The following is an 18,152-nucleotide window of genomic DNA, read 5'->3' as shown; positions in this document are numbered from 1 at the left end:
TAACAAAGGTAATTCAGTTTGGGGACACCTCTGGTTTCTAAAACGTTCTTGCTGGCCAGGCGCAGTGGCTCATGCCTGTAATCCCAGCACTTTGGGAGGCTGAGGTAGACAGATCACTTGAGCTCAGGAGTTTGAGACCAGCCTGGACAACATGGAGAAACAGCATCTGTACCAAAAGTACAAAAAGTTAGCTGGGCTGGTGGCATGCGCCTGTAGTCCCACCTACTCGGGAGGCTGAGATGGGAGGATCTCTTGAGCCTGGAAGGTGGAGGCTGCAGTGAGCTGAGATCATGGCACTGTACTCTAGCCTGGGTATGAGACCCCATCTCAAAAAAAAAAAAAAAAAAGTTTGAAAAAAAAGAAAAAACTTTCTTGCCACCATGAAGTAATCTGATTCTTACTGTAATGTCTCGTAATAAGCATTACATATTTCCTCCATTATTTTATTCAGATAGGTACACAAATAGACCAATTTGATTGGTATTTGATAAATGATTCTTTTTTTTTTTTGACATGGAGTCTTGCTTTGTCACCCAGGCTGGAGTGCAGTGGCACAATCTCTGCTCACTGCCAGCTCCGCCACCCAGGTTCCTGCCATTCTCCTGCCTCAGCCTCCTGAGTAGCTGGGACTACAGGCGCCCGCCACCATGCCCAGCCAATTTTTTTGTATTTTTTAGTAGAGACGGGGTTTCACCATGTTAACCAGGATGGTCTTGATCTCCTGACCTTGTGATCTGCCTGCTTCAGCCTCCCAAAGTGCTGGGATTACAGGCATGAGCCACCTCACCTGGCCAATAAATAATTCTTTAACACAATTATAAAATCAAGTTGAGCAGAATATGTAATAATATTTGTAACATGTAAAGATACATTTCTATTGAAAAAGAGATTAGATTTGTCTATTGTAAATCCTGCAAGAAAAAGCATGGTTCGTTGTCAAACATGTTGAAAATTGGAACGTTACATTCCACATGGCTTGGGGAACAGTAGAGCATAGGTGAGCATTTGATTTAACCAGGAGCCACGCATCAGACACAGATGGAAGGCTGCTTCCATGGCCCGGTGGGTAGACGTACTCTGTTTGGCTCCCAAGATCCCTAGCAGGCACTTATAAACTTGCTGTGTTGTTTCTAAGCAGCAAGAGACAAATTGGTAAGCTGCTCTTTGGAAAAACATTTTTTTTCTTTTTAAGTATCACATTTTGAATGTGTTGAGTCTCTGCTCCCAATAAAGGAATGGCCAACCTTGGTGTGATCATCTGTAAGCCTCGTTTCAGAGCTCTCTGCTCACACCAGCATCTCCCCCTCCATCTGTTACCAGTGGACTCCCTCAGGGCTGCCTGTGTGCTGCTCTCTAGGTTCCTTAAGTGGGACCCTGGGGGAAGGCACTGAGGACACACTGAGAGCTCCCTGACCTCTGTGCGGCCACTGATAAGCCTCAGAGGCTGTTTGTATATATGAGGGAAAAACTATTTAAACAATTGACTTAGATGTTAATTTTTTTGTGGGGGGATGAAGTCTCTGTCACCCAGGTTGGAGTGCAGTGGTGCAATCTTGGCTCACTGCAACCTCCGCCTCCCGGGTTCAAGAGATTCTCCTGTCGCAGCCTCCCGAGTAGGTGAGATTACAGGCGCGTGCTGCCACACCCAGATCATTTTTTATATTTTAGTAGAGATGGGGTTTCACTGTGTTGCCCGGGCTGGTCTTGAACTCCTGAGCTCAGGCAATCCACCCACCTCGCCTCCCAAAGTGCTGAGATTACAGGCATGAGTCACCGCGCCTGGCCAATAAATGTTAAAGAAAAGAATAGCCACAGATGGCACTGACAGCTTCCATAAAACAAAGCACCCCTCCCTACCCTCTTCAACGCCGAAGGTTCCCGAGTCACCAGGTCTGAGACACTGTCTCATCCCAAGCAGGCTTTGACTTGGGGTACCACTTCCTGAGCCTCTTCTCTGGGAGATGCATGCTCTCTCAATGCCACTCTCTTGGGCCAAGTCTTTGTGGAAGCCTCGCCATCCACCCTCCCAATCCTTCACTGGCTACAACCATTCCCTGGGGATGGTTCCTCCTTTCTCAACTTCCCCCTCTGTAAAGTGGGGAATAGGAAATGGGAAGGGTTAAATAGTTATTCCTGGAAAGGACCTTAGAACGGCACTTGAGCACAGGAAGCAACTGCAAATATATGAGCCTGAAGGTGGGGTGCAGACCTAGGCAGCACCCGTATGCACCCAGCCCTTCCCAGTGCAACCTGCTGGCCAGGCCAAGAGCTAACATGCACACGAGGGTATGCTCTGCATGGCTCTATATCCACGCAAAGGGAAGAGGAGCTGTGGAGACGGGCAAGGCTGCGCTTGGCTTGTTTGGGACTTTACCAAGAGTTAGCTGTCATTTTGGACGACAGAGCCTCCTGGGGTATTTGAAGGTATGCTCAGCACACCTATGTCCCCTGCCTGTGTAACTGGGCATCCCACATATGGGTGCCAGGATCTGATTGCTTCATTGAGTCTTGCGGTATGGCTGTGTGAGAGCATTTACAGAAATGCAGACTATTTGATTACATTGGTTTCCTTTGATTTCTCCCGATGTAGGGGTTATTAAATGGACTTTATTCCAACATAGGTAACATTATCCATGAATTTCATTTCAGGATAATGAAGAGTACACTGGACAACGTTTGCTATAAAAGGAGGGGGAGTTGGGATTATTGCACTGGATATTTCCAAAGTTCTTTCCTAGGTTCTATGTTTCCAGGAACTATGCGGCACCTCTCCTGTTAATTGACTTGATTTTTTATAATGTACACATTTGCTCAGTGGCCAGTATGAACTGTCCTGAGCTGGGTGCTGACAGAATGCCCAGATCTGGGTTTCACAGAGCTCCCCTGGAGGCCATTTTAAGATGTGGCTGCAAGGAGGCTGCTTCCTGCAAAAAGCTGAAGGCCCAGGGCTCAGGGTGTCAGGGAGCAAAGGACTAATGTCCTCCCCTGGAGAAAGCAGGTGGCCATCAGGTGTGGAACGTACCAAGAAAGAATGCATACATTTTATCTAAAAAGTCTTAAGGTAGATTTGCAAAGCCTGAGCCACTCAGGTTGCCCATACCTGACAAGTCCCACCAGCTCCTGACCTTCCACCTCAAGCCCTTCCCTCTCCCCAAGTCCTTGCCTTGCCTGGGAAACAGGGGAGGATTCCTGAACTTGAATACGGCCAGTGGCGGCATCAGCAGTAGCTGGGCCACTGCAGTAGCACCTGTAAGAGGGGCTTCCCTTAGAGGGAAAGGCACTCGAGATGAGAAGTTTAAAGAATGCCTCGTGGATTTTTAAGCCTCCAGGAGCTGGACACATGCGGATGAGACATGATGGGCCATGTAAACAGTGGAGGAGGAAGGGGGTGATGGGAAGAAGGGAGCCTTGTCTCAGCCTGAAATACATTTTTAATCTCATTTCCAGGCTCTCAAAGCATCGTTCCTCAGGCACAAGGACACGGTGTCTGCTCTTCCTGGGCCTATGATTACCGTATCAGCTTCTGTCACAGGGTGCTGTCTACAGGACGGGCAGGGCACCATGGCACAGGGTGACACCTGTGCGTCACAGTGGTGGCTGGTGGTGTCCTGGGGCTCAGTGTTCTGGAGTCTCCCATCTCCTGCCTCCCACCAGGCCCTGCGACTTGGCGGTCCGGCCAGCTTGCCCCAGCAGGCCTGAGCCTGCTACTGTGGTATGGCTGCTCCTGTTTTGCGCTCAGAGGATGCGGGGTCCCATCCTGGAAGCTGCAGCTTCACTGTGATTTCCACGTCCCTCTCTGCTGAGGAGTCCTGTGACCTGAGAGCACAGCTGCGACTCTGTCCCGTCCCCCAGTGTCCTTTGAGGCACAGAGGGAGGGCTGCAGAGGTGAAGGTCTAAGGGGGCACACGGGTGCATGACAAAGAGTGTGGCCACGGCACCTGCCCTGCAGGGGGTCGTGGGGACCTTATGGGTGAATGTGCAGCCCGGCCACAGGATGCTTGGACGCGGGGACCCGCACCACCCCAGGAGGACCCCAGCGGGCTGCTTTGACTGTGAGGGAGCCACAGGCCCACACCACAGTGGCTCTGAGGGGTGCATTGGGACCAGATCCCAGTTTTTAGAAACCAGGTCATCAGAAGTGAAACCACCCACAACTCTGCAAGGCTCTCCTGAAGGCACCGAGCCACAGCGGCCTCCATGGGCATCCTTTGAAGGAAGGATGCTTTCGTCACAACTCTGCAAGGCTCTCCTGAGGGCACCGAGCCACAGCGGCCCGCATGGGCATCCTTTGAAGGAAGGATGCTTTCGTGTGTGCCTTGAAAACACCAAGAAGCAGTATCTGGAAGGCCTGGAAGAGTACTTGGTGCCTTTTGCCAGGAGGGGGCCGGGTATCTGAACCCTGTGCTTGGCACTGGGAAATGCTGGCCTTGGGACCATCATCTTCCTGTGACCACAGAGTCTCCCTGGGGACTGGACAGAGGGAGCCCCTGGCCTGGATCCCAGATCCTGAAAAGGTCCTTCTGGTCTCCCAAGAGGCTGGGTCAGCCCTACAAAGAGCTAAACCCCCGGGAAGGCGGTGCAGGCACTCTGGACTGAAAGCAGGGAGACAATGGAAAGACCTCCTAGGCCTTACTGATGAAATCTTTCCTTCTGTGGCCAGTGCCACATCTGCAAATAATAAAGAACCATGATGTGACATTCCTGTCATGGCTGGCTGCAGCCTCCCGTCCTCTCTCTTCTGCAACTTGGGTTCTGCCGCTGCGCTGTGTGTGGCGGCTCCTGGGAGCTCTGTATCTGTTCTTGGGAAGGGGTCTTCAATGCCCTGTGCGTTTCTCACCTTCAGTTTCTGCTCCACAGCCCCAGCCTCGTTCCCAACTCAATCGCCAGGCCAGGAAGTGACATGCTGGTGCCACCTCTGGTGGAGGGCTGGGGGAGGCTGGGTTCTGTTCATTTGCCTGCATCCTTTCCTTGCCAGCTGTCTAAAGGAAGGAGTAGCATTTGGGAGTCCTAGGGGGGTAATCTTGTTGCTGTATTTACTTCCTGAGCTGCACACTCAGTGGAAAAGGTCAGAAGCAGACACCCCTGAGCTTCCTGCCCCTGTTGGGCCTGGACAGATCACTTCCGTTCCCTGGAACCATACCTAATGGCAGGAACTCTGAAATAGTTGGTCTTGCCTGTCCGTCTGTCTCGTGGGGGAGTGAGTCTCTGCCTATACCACAAACAAGAGTGACAACAGGAAGGAGTTTCCTCTCCACTTGCTGGTCACACATCCATCAGTAGCTAACATGAGAAAACAACAATTGTTCCAAACAAAATCCCCCTATTTCCCAAGCAAAGACATTGACTGGTGCCCTGGAATTGTGCAGTGCACAGCCTGTGGGGCCGGCCCAACATCGGCAGCACTGAAATGGCTGTTTAGAGGAAACTCATCTGCAATGCTTTGAAAGGAAATGTTGACCTTTTGAGTTAAAAGCTTACCCTGGAGCAGGGGTGAGCAAACTCTTCTCATAAGGAGCTAGTCAGTAAGTAAATATTTTAGGTGCTGCAGGCCTTGGTGTCAGTGGCTGCTCCTCTCTCTACCACTGTAGTGCAAAAATGGCCACAGAGGATGCATCCGTGAATGAATGTGGCTCTGTTCCAATAAAACTTTATTTATAAAAATGGGTGGTGGGCCATAATTCATTAATACTTGCTCTTGAAGTTTTTTTCCCTTTAATTTACCTCTAAGACTAATTACATTCCTATAAAATATGTATACAAGTGGAAGGGAGAAGAGTAAAAGCTATTTAAGGGTAGGTTGCCTTTGTTCAGTATTTTAAAGAGAATGTTGTCTTTCACATTGTTATTTTCAATCAAAACGTTCACACATGCATAAGGTAGTTTTATGCAAAACCTGTCACTGCTGAGTGTGCACAGGTGTGCTTCTAGGAGAGGTCTCCACAATCCCCCTCCCTGTGCAACGGGGTCCCTTCTGATGGCTCTGCCCCCACCCCAGGCCCCTGCACGCACTCTCTTGGGAACAGGCATACCTTGTTCTCTCTGCTGGTCTCTCTGTTCCATGGACACGAGGGCAGAGAAATGTGCTTGATCATAGGCCAGGACCAGAGGCGAGCAGTGGCATCTGTTGGGAGGGACCTCCAAGGGCAGGTAGATCCCTCCGAATGGGATGGGTGCGAACGCTGTGGACACAAACCAGGATGAGGGTGTGAGGAGCAGCAGCCTGAGCTGGGAGGGGAGGCCCCTGCGTCCCTGTCCCTCACTATCCCGGGGGCTCCGTGGAGAAGCGGAGGGACAGGAGGGGCGGATGGAGGCGGTGCTGAGGGATGGGGCTGAGAGTTTCCATAGTCATCTATCTGCCCCAGGACTCCTGCGGCCCTGAGACCTGCACAGGTGTTCAGGAGCCCCAGGGCTGGGATGACACTGTGACCCGAGATTGGTCAGAGCAGTTGCAGCCTGGAAGCCCACATCTTTCTGGATGTACTTCTTCCTCTCCTAGTGTTTGGTAAAGCATTTGTATACAACGCAGTATCTACGCTTCTCGAGGGTGTATATTTGTTCTATATTTTGAGAACCTCTTCTATTGAATCTGAAGGAACCAGCCAGAGAGCTCCAGGACTAAGATGTAAGTCAGATGGGAACTAAGAATCAAAGGGATCGAGGCCTTCAGTGACGGGAACACAATCTCATTTTCTTACTCGTAAAAAAGAGGGCAGAAAAGCCTAACACCTTCACCAAAATAGAATAACTTCGGAAATATCTGTCCCAAAGCAGCATCTGCTTTTAGCTCATGAAACGTCTTGCCTTTTGGCCCCAGAGTCAGTGTATTGCTGCACTCCTTGGGCAGAATTCAGGGACGGTAATTTCAGGGACGTCTTTGATGAACTCTTAGAGTTCCTCCCCCATCCTCGCTTTGTCTAAATTGATCATTGTGCTTGTGCTCACAGGAGAGTCCCACTGAGAGGTGGCAGGGTGGGGATACCTGCAAGAGGGCTGTGAGTAAGAATGGTAGAAAGGGTGGAACTTCCCTCGCCCCACAACTCAGATATCTGATGGTGCTGGGAGCTCAGTCCTGGCCTTACACAGCAGGGCCCTGATGCGAGTCCTGGTGCTGCATGGAGAGCTGCAGACCTCAGCAGGCCCGCGTCCCTGAGCCACATAGGGAAGGGGGTGGGCCAGGCAGGACCTGTGTCCTCCCAGTTCCCTGGCTACATAACCATTGTGGCCACATCAGAATTTTTACTGCAGCTGTTTAGCATGAAGAGCCACATCCTGATTTGTAGAACTCCCTGGAAGACCTGTGACTTTTGTAAGGTGCAGGTGTAAATTCAAACTGGGCTGGAGGGATGCTCTGGTCAGCTGCACGCTGGAGGGAGGACAGGCTTTGGAGCACTCCCTGCCCTGGGCTGATCCCCCTGGGGACATTGCCTAGCCTCTCTGGGCTTCAGTTGCATCTCTGTAAAGTGGGGAGGGTGGTGTCCACCCTGGGAGGCTGTGGCAAGGGGTGCATGGAGGACCATTCGAGAAGGCGCTATGCACAGAGTGTGGCTGTCGGTGGGCAGGCCATAAACTGCCCCTGCCTCTTTCTCTGCCAGTTCTGATTCTATCATAGCCTTGCTATGCATTCTGTCTTGCTTTCTTTTTAGTCTTTAACACACACGTAGCCTGCGGAGGGGCAGGAAGGCACCTGAGTGACTGACATGGCCCAGGGCTGTTGGAGGAGCATGGACTGTCTGCTGTGCCCTAGGCACACAACAGGAGATAGGAGGCCCTCTGGGCTCAGTCCTGGTCCTCACAGATTTCTCCTGGCCACCTGCCGTTGACAGGCAGGGCAGCTGGTGAAGAGCAACCCTTGCTGCCATCAGGGAGGAGAAAGAAACACGCTGAGTAGATCTTTGCACTGAGTAGATGCTCTGTGGCCTCTGCGAGCTCGACCTTGCTCTGTGCTATCTGCTTTCTAGCTGGGATGCTACGCTTTCTGTGTCAGGAATACAGCACATCTCTTGAGGAACTTACCTTCTCCACCTGAGTCTCTTAACATTGTATCTGCCACAACAACGATGGGTCTTCTTAATATATGGGCTAGGACAAAAACGTGGAACTCTTCCAGGCTCTCATACACAGGGTCCTCAGAGTTGTCCACACTGTGAAACAAAACAGATCCAGCTGGCCACTGACTAAAACAGCATGGAGGATGGAGAAAGTGGGGACTGCGTCATGCAGGGGCTGAGCCCTCCCCACTCTGGATATTATCTTCATGGACCCCGGCGGCTGCGCCATCCTGGGCCACTTCTCATGCCATCCGCTGATGGCAAACGCACAGGTCCCAGCTCCTCTACCCCACCGTGGCAGCGGTCTCGGAAGACGAGTTGGAAAGAGCCCATAGGTGAAGGGCGCTGGCCGCTGTGAAGGCGAGTCTCTGCAGGGGGAGGCAGCCCACCAGAGCCTGTGGCAGCAGGACTGCTGGCTCTCTGGGGGTGTTTCACAAGGAAGCAGTGGGGGCTGGAGGGATGGAGGGGTTCCTCTCTTGTTTATTTCCCTCAGGGACCCAGGGGTTCCCTGAGCACATCTGATGGGCTGGTGGGGTCATTACCACCAAGATCTGAGGAGCCTTCTAGAAGACACTCACCCCAATGGAAGAGAACAGTGAGGAGGCTGTCTGGATTTCAATCCAGAGCTGGAGGGGATGCGACGTGAATGTGCAGCCCAGGTGGCCCAGACCCTCCCTGACCATGTCCCCGGCTCATGTCTGAGGATCAGGGAAACAGCAAGCTCAAGAATGCTTCCACTCAAACTCTAAGATGTTCAGGCAGAAGGTGGCAGCCTTGATGTCCCCCCATAGCAGGGCCACCCAAAAGGGAGGTGCACATTGAGGGGACAGCCAGAGCTCACAGCGTTATGGAGCCTCGGCTGCACCTGCAGTGCCTGCCAGCTGAGATGGCCGCACCAGCCAAGACTCCCCAGAGGTGGCTCTCAGACTCGTTCCTGAGTGTCTGAGGAATGCTCAGAATTAGCGCAGGGAGTCTGTGAGGATGGCAGCAGGTGGGGCCAGGGCCGGCAAATGTGGCCCCTGGCATGGCCCAGGGAAAGAGCTTCCTGGCTTCATGGGAAAAGTTCCCAGTCACCTGGGACTTCCAGAATGCAGGTTGTGAATCCCAGGGAATGCATTACCATCACCTGGGGAATTCTGGTTACATACTGCCCATGTTTTTTCTTTTTCTTGTGATTCAATTTACCTTGTTTTTTTGAGACAGAGTCTCACTTTGTTACCCAGCCTGGAGTGCAGTGGCATTATCGCAGCTCACTGCAACCTGTTTGAAGTGTTTGTTTTCTGGTGTTGTAAAGAAATAGCACTTGAATATAAATTTGATTGTTTTAGTAAGGCCATTTTTATATTTTTTATAGAAAGGTTATACTTGCTAGCAGTTTTGTTATGAGAGTATATTGAATAAAGGAGATAGGGTTATTTATAACCTGATGCATCCACCTTATTGCTATGTCTGGTTTTTATTGACTGGAATGGGATTTTACATTTCGTATCTGTTTTCACTGGTTAGTAACGTAGACTTTTTAAAAAGAGGCAAAGGCAGAGGAGAATAAAGGAAGGAGGAAGTAACGTGTGGAATGTTGAGAAAGGTAAAAATGCTTTTAAATAAGGAAGAGGAACAGGCTATGACTTAATGCTTTCTTGGACTAGTATAAGTATGCCAGGGCAAATATTTAGGCTAAATTGTGGGAGCTAAGAATATAAAGTATATTGATTTTTTAAATTATGGCTAGCAGATATTTTTTTTTTTTTTTTTTTTTTTTTTTTTTTTTTGAGACGGAGTCTCGCTCTGTCGCCCAGGCTGGAGCGCAGTGGCCGGATCTCAGCTCACTGCAAGCTCCGCCTCCCGGGTTTACGCCATTCTCCTGCCTCAGCCTCCCGAGTAGCTGGGACTACAGGCGCCCGCCACCTCGCCCGGCTAGTTTTTTGTATTTTTAGTAGAGACGGGGTTTCACCGTGTTAGCCAGGATGGTCTCGATCTCCTGACCTCGTGATCCGCCCGTCTCGGCCTCCCAAAGTGCTGGGATTACAGGCGGCTAGCAGATATTTAAGAATGCTGGCACAGGTCTTCAAATTTTGCTTCTAAGATAAGTTACTATTTATTTTTAATTAGATGGGGAGGAAAGGCTTTGAAGAGGAACCTCTATTTTACTTTTTACAATTCTCCCTCTTATAATTTTTTAAAAATTTGTCTGTTTTGATTTAATTGCTTTACGAGAAGTAATTTTTTGAATAGGGTGGAGGAGTTAGGAGTTAACTTTGTAAGAGTGGTAGAGATAAGTTTTTGTATAAAATTTTGAAGGCAGGGAATAATATAATAGCTTATAAGAATATTATTAAGAGTGAACAAGGTGAGAATTGAAGTTTTTTTTTTTTTTTTTTTTTGAGACAGAGTCTCACTCTGTCACCCAGGCTGGAGTGCAGTGGCGTGATTTCAGCTCACTGCAAGCTCCGCCTCCCGGGTTCCTGCCATTCTCCTGCCTCTGCCTCCCCAGTAGCTAGGACTACAGGCACCCACCACCATGCCTGGCTAATTTCTTCTTGTATTTGTAGTAGAGACGGGGTTTCACTGTGTTAGCTAGGATGGTCTCATCTCCTGACCTCGTGATCTGCCCACCTCGGCCTCCCAAAGTGCCAGGATTACAGGCGTGAACCACCACGCCTGGCCAAATTTTTTTTTTTTTACTTATTGAATTGATGTTTTATTATTTTAGAAAAAGGGTTATTTTAGATTTTTTGGCACGTTTATTGGACAGTGCTGTTAATTTTTGTAGTGCTTTTGTTACAGTTTTGTTAGGGGCAGTATTAGGAATAAAGGTACAATATTGAGTTTTAATTATGACATAATTTTTTTTTGCTAATATTATATTTAAAGCTTTTTTTAGGCAATTTGTCTGGTAGGTCCTAATTGCTTAGCTATTTTTTTGATGGAGTTTTCAGTGTAATTTATGAATTGTTGCTGATTGTAACAGATGTAGTTTATTTAGTTTACATTTTTTTATTCATAGTTACTTACCAGAATAACGTGGATTTCAAATTTGCAGGTATTTGATTTTGTGTTTTAAGTTTATTTGGAATTTTTTTTTACAGAATTTTAATAGCATTTATGTAAACTTGAGGATTAAACGACTTACAAGGAATTTTTTTTGGCCTGCGGTGTTTTGTTTTTAGTTTTTTAGATTGATGAAATGCTAGAGTGAAGGACCACTAATTGGATTAGTACTGTTTCAATTATTTGGCACAGTGTTTAGTAAGGGTCCCTTACAGTACTACCATATATTTGTTTGGGGATGGCTAAGCATGGATTGATGGGCAAGCTTTTGGAAAAGCTTGAGCTTCTTGCATTATTTTTTAAATGTTTTAAGGAATATTAAATTTTTTTCTTGCCGTGAGAGGCACAAAGTAAATTTGGCATTTAGAAAAGGTGGAAGCCGGATTGCCCTCAGGGGCTGACGCGCAGGGTGTTGAATTTTAGGAAACAGCAGAGAGAGCTTGGCATGATGGAATGTTTTAAGCAGTGGGATTTTGAAGAAGAACTACTACATAGTTTATATTTGGTTGTTGAGGAGACCATTTAAGTGGAAAGGGGATAATTTGGGCCTCTGGAGTACCATGTGTACAAGTGTAATAGCGTAATAATTGTTTTTAAAGTGTGAACAGAATATTTATTTTAGCTAGGCATTTGTATTTTGATATATTGTTTTGATGGCTAAGGTCTGTCCTCAATTTTTTATTTTTATAATAGACATTCTACTTTTATTAGATGTAGGAGTAATTGGTGTGGGATTTAGAACTTAGGCTACTGAAGAAGGGGAAGATGGAATAATGTGTATTTTAAAAATATTTAGGGTTTTTAAAAATTTATGTCAATTTCTATATTACAGAAGTGATTAAGGGCAGGTTTAGAGTTAGTTAAGGTGGAGGTGGTGATAGAAGGACAGGGTTATATTGATAAAGGTTGACAGTTAGAAGGGATAGGTTTTTTAATGAAATAGATGAAGGGTTTTAGATTTATATAATTTTTTGTGTGTGTGTGGAAGTTTAACTTTACTCTTGAGTAGTTTAAAGGACGTAGTTCCATTTATTGCAAGGTTGTTAGGCTGTAGTGTGTCCGGAGTTGGTTCCTTCCAGTGGGTTTGTGGTCTCGCTGACTTCAAGAATGAAGTTGCGGACCTTCACAGTGAGTGTTACACCTCTTAAGGGTGGCATGGACTCAAAGAGTGAGCAGCAGCAAGATTTATTGTGAAGAGCGAAAGAACAAAGGTTCCACAGCGTGGAAGGGGACCTGAGCAGGTTGCTGCTACTGCTGGCTGGGGTGGCAAGCTTTTATTCCCTTATTGGCCCCTCCCATGTTCCATTTCTGTCCTATCAGAATGTCCTTTTTTCAGTCCTGCCTGTGATTGACTACTTTTAGGATTCTGCTGATTGGTGCGTTTTATAATCCTAGCTACAGAGTACTGATTGGTGCATTTTACAATCCTCTTGTAAGACAGAAAAGTTCTCCAAGTCCCCACTCAACCCAGGAAGTCCAGTTGGCTTCACCTCTCAGTAGGAGCAGAAAATTTGCAGGTGATTATAACGACAAGTGTTAGAGGTAATTGTGTTAATTAGAGGGCCAGGACATAAATACTTGTGTGAAAAGGCTAGCTGTCATTGATTTTTTATATTTTTACAAGGTGTGATAGAGCAAGCATTAAAGGCAATGGTTTGAGGTGAGTTAGATTTAGTTACATTAATAATAAGGGAGCTAGTAACAGAATAAGGAAAGGAAAGAAATAGAGAAGGTATATAAAAATTAAGCTTTTTAAAATTTTAACTTAGTAGGGCTTGATTTTACTATAGTAACCTAAGATGTTTTCTTGATTTGAGTATAGTGGGTCCATTTTTTCTTGGCTGTGCGGACGGCAGTCTTAGTGGTTAACAGCATAAAATAGGGTCCCTCCCAGGCTGGCTTGAGTTTTTTATTTTTTGATAAGGATGTAGTTTTTAGGCTGGTGCTGGTGTACTGGAAATTTTAGGGTTGGTACCTGTGTTAAAAGATTTTTAGTTTTGAGGGAAGGGAAAGTGGAAGATAAATTATGTTTATAATTTTCGTTGCATATTGTAGGGCATGAGGCCCCATGGCAACGTCTTCTGCTCCATTTCTGCTTAGTCTTGCCTAGGGGATGTTGCAGCCCTGCCCCCCCTTAAGGTCTTGGCTTTTTTGTGGCCTTCACTGCCCCTGCGTGTTGTGGCCTTGGGGATGTGGGACCTTGTGACTTATCTGGCCACCCTTGGGCTTTAAGAAAGTTAAACACTATTTTATATTTGATAATGCTTTTTGTATGAATTTTTTTACATTAATGTGCTATAAATGTTAAACTTTAATAAAAATTTATAGACTTATTTACTTTTAATGTCTGACTATAAGGTAAGGTTTTTATAGGCTTTTTAAAACTTTATAATTTTTGTTAAAGAGCAGGTTAGGGCTTTAAGAAAAATTTATTGTGCTTTTATTTTAGTTAACAGAAAAACTGGATACTTCTTTACCTAATATGTTTACATACAGAATTTTCTTTATAATTAATAGTTAAAATTTGCTTAAACTTTTCTTTTGCTTGTTTTTTGAGATGGAGTCCTGCTCTGTCACCCAGGCTGGAGTGTAGTGGTGTGATCTCGGCTCACTGCAAGGTCTGCCTCCCGGGTTCACGCCATTCTCCTGCCTCAGCCTCCCGAGTAGCTGGGACTACAGGCGCCCGCCACCACATCTGGCTAATTTGTTTGTATTCTTAGTGGAGACGGGGTTTCACCATGTTAGCCAGGATGGTCTCGATCTCTTGACCCTGTGATCTGCCAGCCTTGGCCTCCCAAAGTGCTAAAATTACAGGCATGAGTTACCAAGCCCGGACTTGTTTAAACTTTTAAAACAGAATTTTTTTAACCTTTTAATGTAGGTAAAAATTCATATTTTTATGTCTTTTTGTAATTATATTAAAAGTATATTTTAAAACATATTTTGTACATAAACTGTTTTTTAAATAGTTTTACATTTAGGAGGCCTAATTGCTTTTAAATTATATAATATTTTTGCGTAAACTTTTTTATAACTTTTATGACTTTTACAGACAATTTTTAACATGTTTTAACTTTCTGCCTTTCTTTTACATTATTTCTTTTCCTAGTTTTACCCTGTGTCTTTCTTTGATTTTTGTCTTTTCTAGTTTTTTTTTACTTTTTTCTCCTATTTTTGTTATTTGCACTTTATTTTCCTTTTCTTTAATTTGCACTTTTATTTTTCTTGCTCTCTCTGTCCTTTTTTTCCCCCGAGTTTTCCCGCTCTGCGGCTCCTGCAGCTCAGGCTACGGCCCGGGCACAGGCCCGCCCCCGCGTATGCGCTGCCGTCTGTTTCTCCTGTTTTATTTTTTTCCCGATTTATTTATTTATTTATTTTGTATACACTTAGTTTTTTGGGCTGGGTGGGCTTTGCGTGGCTGTAGTCTCGGCCCCGGGCCGGCTGCAGTCCTGGCCCAGGGCCGTCACTGGCCCAGAGGCTTGGCAGACAACTGTCCTTAGTCCTAAGAATTAGGTCCTTTCACCTTGTGGGCTTTTCTTCCTGCGCCAGTCCCCGCCCTCTTTTCCACATAGAGCTGGGCTGGGGACAGGGACTTAATGTTTGGTGTGCCTGGCTGTCTGGCGTCATGCTTGGTGTTTTTGCTTTTTTTTTTCCCCTTCCCCTAGAGGAGCAACTGGCAGGAGTGGAGCTTAGTCTTTTTTTTTTTTTTCCCCGAGAAGAGGGAAAAGGGGAGTTTTCAACGTATATCTATATCTGTATCTCTGTGTGTGTGTATATATATGTATACATAGATATATATTTTACTATCAGAGGTTTGTGTGAGGTTCAGTCCCCCCCATGGGGATTTCTCACCTCTTTTTGAGGTTTAACCAATGGGGATTTTTTTTTTTTTACCTTTTTTTTAACCTTTTAAGACATCCTGACTAAAGAATATTTTACCACCTCCCGCGGCTTTTTTTGTCTAGTCCTGACTAAGGAACGTTTTACCACCCCTGCAGTTTCTCTCCTTGGTGTGTTTTAACTGCGGAATGCTTGGCTGCCCCGCAGCTTTTTCCGTAGTCTTGATTACTAAGGAAATACTTCACCGGCTCGCCGGGTGTTTTTTCCTTGGTCTGTGCACAGAGTTTTCTGGTTCACGTGATATGTGAGGATTTTTTTTTCCCGTTGCTGAGAGTCCGGGTTTATTTGACATACCGGGTGGGTTTTGAGCTCTTATCCTTGAGGCCACCGCAGTGAGGCCGAGAAGCACGCTCCCTTATGAGAGAGGACTGGAGACCACCCCTGGAGAATGTATTCCCCCCCGATATGGGCCACCAAAATTGAACTGTTTGTTTCCTGGTGTCGTAAATAAATATTACTTGAATATAAATTTAATTTTTTTTAGAAGGCCATTTTTATATTTTCTGTAGAAAGGGTGTGCTTGCCAGCAGTTTTGTCATGAGAATGTATTGAATAAAGGAGATAGGGTCATTTATAACCTGACACGTCCACCTTACTGCTATGTCCGGTTTTTATTGGCTGGAACGGGATTTTAAATTTGTATTTGTTTTGATTGGTTAGTAACTTAGAATTTTTTAAAAGAGGCAAAGGCAGAGGAGAATAAAGGAAGGAGGAAGTAATTTGTGGAATGTTGAGAAAGGTAAAAATGCTTTTAAATAAGGAAGAGGAACAGGCTATGACTTAATGCTTGCTTGGACTAGTATAAGTATGCCAGGGCAAATAAATAAATGTCAGGGCAAAAAATATTGTGGGAGCTAAGAATATAAAGTATATTGATTATTTTTTATTATGGCTATCAGATATTTAAGAATGTTAGCACAGGTCTTTGGATAAATTTTGCTTCTAAGAGAAGTTACTATTTATTTTTAACTAGATGGGGAGGAAAGTCTTTGAAGAAGAACCTCTATTTTACTTTTTACAAACCTCTGCCTCCCAGGTTCAAGCAATTCTCCTGCCTCAGCCTCCCAAGTAGCTGGATTACCAGCATTTGCCACCACGCCTAGCTAAATTTTTTTTTATTTTTAGTAGAGATGGGGTCTCACCATGTTGGCCAGGCTGGTCTCAAACTCCTGGCCTCAAGTGATCCACCAGCCTTGGCCTCCCAACGTGCTGGGATTACAGGCGTGAGCCACCACATCCAACCCAATTTATCTCAACAGTTCAAAAAATTGGCAGCAATCGAAACCTCACAAAATAGTTGCACACGTATAGTAAAAAGAGCTTTTGTTTCCCTGAACCATTTGAAAATAAACAGCCAACCTGGTGCCCCATCAGCCTGGAAAGTTCTTGCTCATTTTCTTTTTTTTTTTTTTTTTTTTTTTTTTTTTTTTGAGACGGAGTCTCGCGCTGTCACCCAGGCTGGAGTGCTGTGGCCGGATCTCAGCTCACTGCAAGCTCCGCCTCCCGGGTTCACGCCATTCTCCTGCCTCAGCCTCCCGAGTAGCTGGGACTACAGGCGCCGCCACCTCGCCCGGCTAGTTTTTTGTAGTTTTTAGTAGAGACAGGGTTTCACCGTGTTAGTCAGGATGGTCTCGATCTCCTGACCTCGTGATCCGCCCGTCTCGGCCTCCCAAAGTGCTAGGATTACAGGCTTGAGCCACCGCGCCCGGCCCTTGCTCATTTTCTATGAACAGAACATCCTCCTACACAACCACCACACAGCCACTGACATCAGGAATTCACCCGGTTACATGCAATCACCAGACCCCACATAGCTATGCCAGCTGTCCCAATAATGCCTTTTAGAACAAAGGTTCCTGCTCAGGATCAGATGCAGCATTCAGCGGTGGCGCCTCCTTAGTCTTCTTCACCTGGAACATTTCTCAGGATAGCCTTGACTTCCATGGCCTGACACTTTTGAAGATTGCAGGCTGGGTATTTTGTAGAATGTCCTTCATAAGGGTTTCTCTAGTTCATCATGGTCAGATTGGATTGGGTCAAGCTGAGTCCTTCTTGTGACGTCTTGTCAGGTTGTGTGAACTGCAAATTGTCCCATTACCGGTGAGGTTGTCCCATGACTGGTGAGGTTGACCTGGACCACTCCTTAAGGTCATCTCCCAGGCCTTGCCCCTGCAGAGCTACTAATTTTTCCTTTCTTTTTTTTTTTTTTTTGAGGCGGTGTCTCGCTCTGTCGCCCGGACTGGAGTGCGGTGGCCGGATCTCAGCTCACTGCAAGCTCCGCCTCCCGGGTTCACGCCATTCTCCTGCCTCAGCCTCCCGAGCAGCTGGGACTACAGGCGCCCGCCACCTCGCCCAGCTAGTTTTTTTTTTTTTTTTGTATTTTTAGTAGAGACGGGGTTTCACCGTGTTAGCCAGGATGGTCTCGATCTCCTGACCTCGTGATCCGCCCGTCTCGGCCTCCCAAAGTGCTGGGATTGAAATTAGCAAGCATTTTGTGGGGAGGAACTTGAACCTGTGCAAACACTCCATTCCTCACCAGACCTTTATAGGTTTATTGGTATCACTATGGATTTCTGGTTTTCCATTTTAGCCAATGGGTTATAATCCATTAGTGTGATTATGTGGATGCTCAGATACTCCTTGATGTGGTCAGTGTGGCTTTTCTAAAGCTGGATCTGTGTCCTATGACATCGTCATCATTTCTTTTTTCTCTCTTTTTTTTTTTTTTTTTTTGAGACAGGGTCTCACTCTGTTGCCCAGGCTGGAGTGCAGTGGTGAGATCATAGCTCACTGCAGTCTCGAATTCCTGGGGTCAAGTGAGCTTCCCATTTTGACTTCCCAAGTAGCTGGGACCACAGGACACTATGCCCAGAAAACATTTTTCATTTTTGTAGAGACAGGGGCCTCACTATGTTGCCAAGGTTGGTCTTGAACTTCTGTGCACAAGTCGTCCTTCGGTCACAGCCTCCCAAAGTGTTGGGATTACAGGTGTGAGCCACCATGCCCAGCTTTCTTCATTTCTTAGAGCGCTTTCTTGCTTCCTGGTGCAAAGGTGGTTCAAGTTCACACTCACACGTGGATACAGATTTGCATGTTTATTTTCATCTTTCTCTCCCTCTCAATATTTACAGAAAACCTTGAGTTCACTGATACCCC

The 18,152-nt window shown here is 46.4% G+C and overlaps 1 protein-coding gene across 1 annotated transcript in view; it reads right to left on the bottom strand.

Annotated features, from left to right (window-relative positions):
* Positions 1-18,152, bottom strand: part of OTUD7A (OTU deubiquitinase 7A) — a 386,019-nt gene that overhangs the window by 20,621 nt on the left and 347,246 nt on the right. The window contains exons 10-11 of the mRNA XM_033190705.1: positions 8,014-8,141; positions 6,030-6,179 (exon numbers count right to left, since the gene is read on the bottom strand). Coding sequence (XP_033046596.1) covers positions 6,030-6,179; positions 8,014-8,141 — 278 coding nt within the window. The remainder of the gene's footprint in view (positions 1-6,029; positions 6,180-8,013; positions 8,142-18,152) is intronic.

The sequence above is a fragment of the Trachypithecus francoisi genome, unplaced genomic scaffold, assembly GCF_009764315.1.
Source record: "Trachypithecus francoisi isolate TF-2019V2 unplaced genomic scaffold, Tfra_2.0 Lachesis_group3, whole genome shotgun sequence".
Taxonomy (NCBI): domain Eukaryota; kingdom Metazoa; phylum Chordata; class Mammalia; order Primates; family Cercopithecidae; genus Trachypithecus; species Trachypithecus francoisi.
Note: the sequence above shows the minus strand (reverse complement) of the source record. Positions and strands in the feature narration are given on the sequence as shown.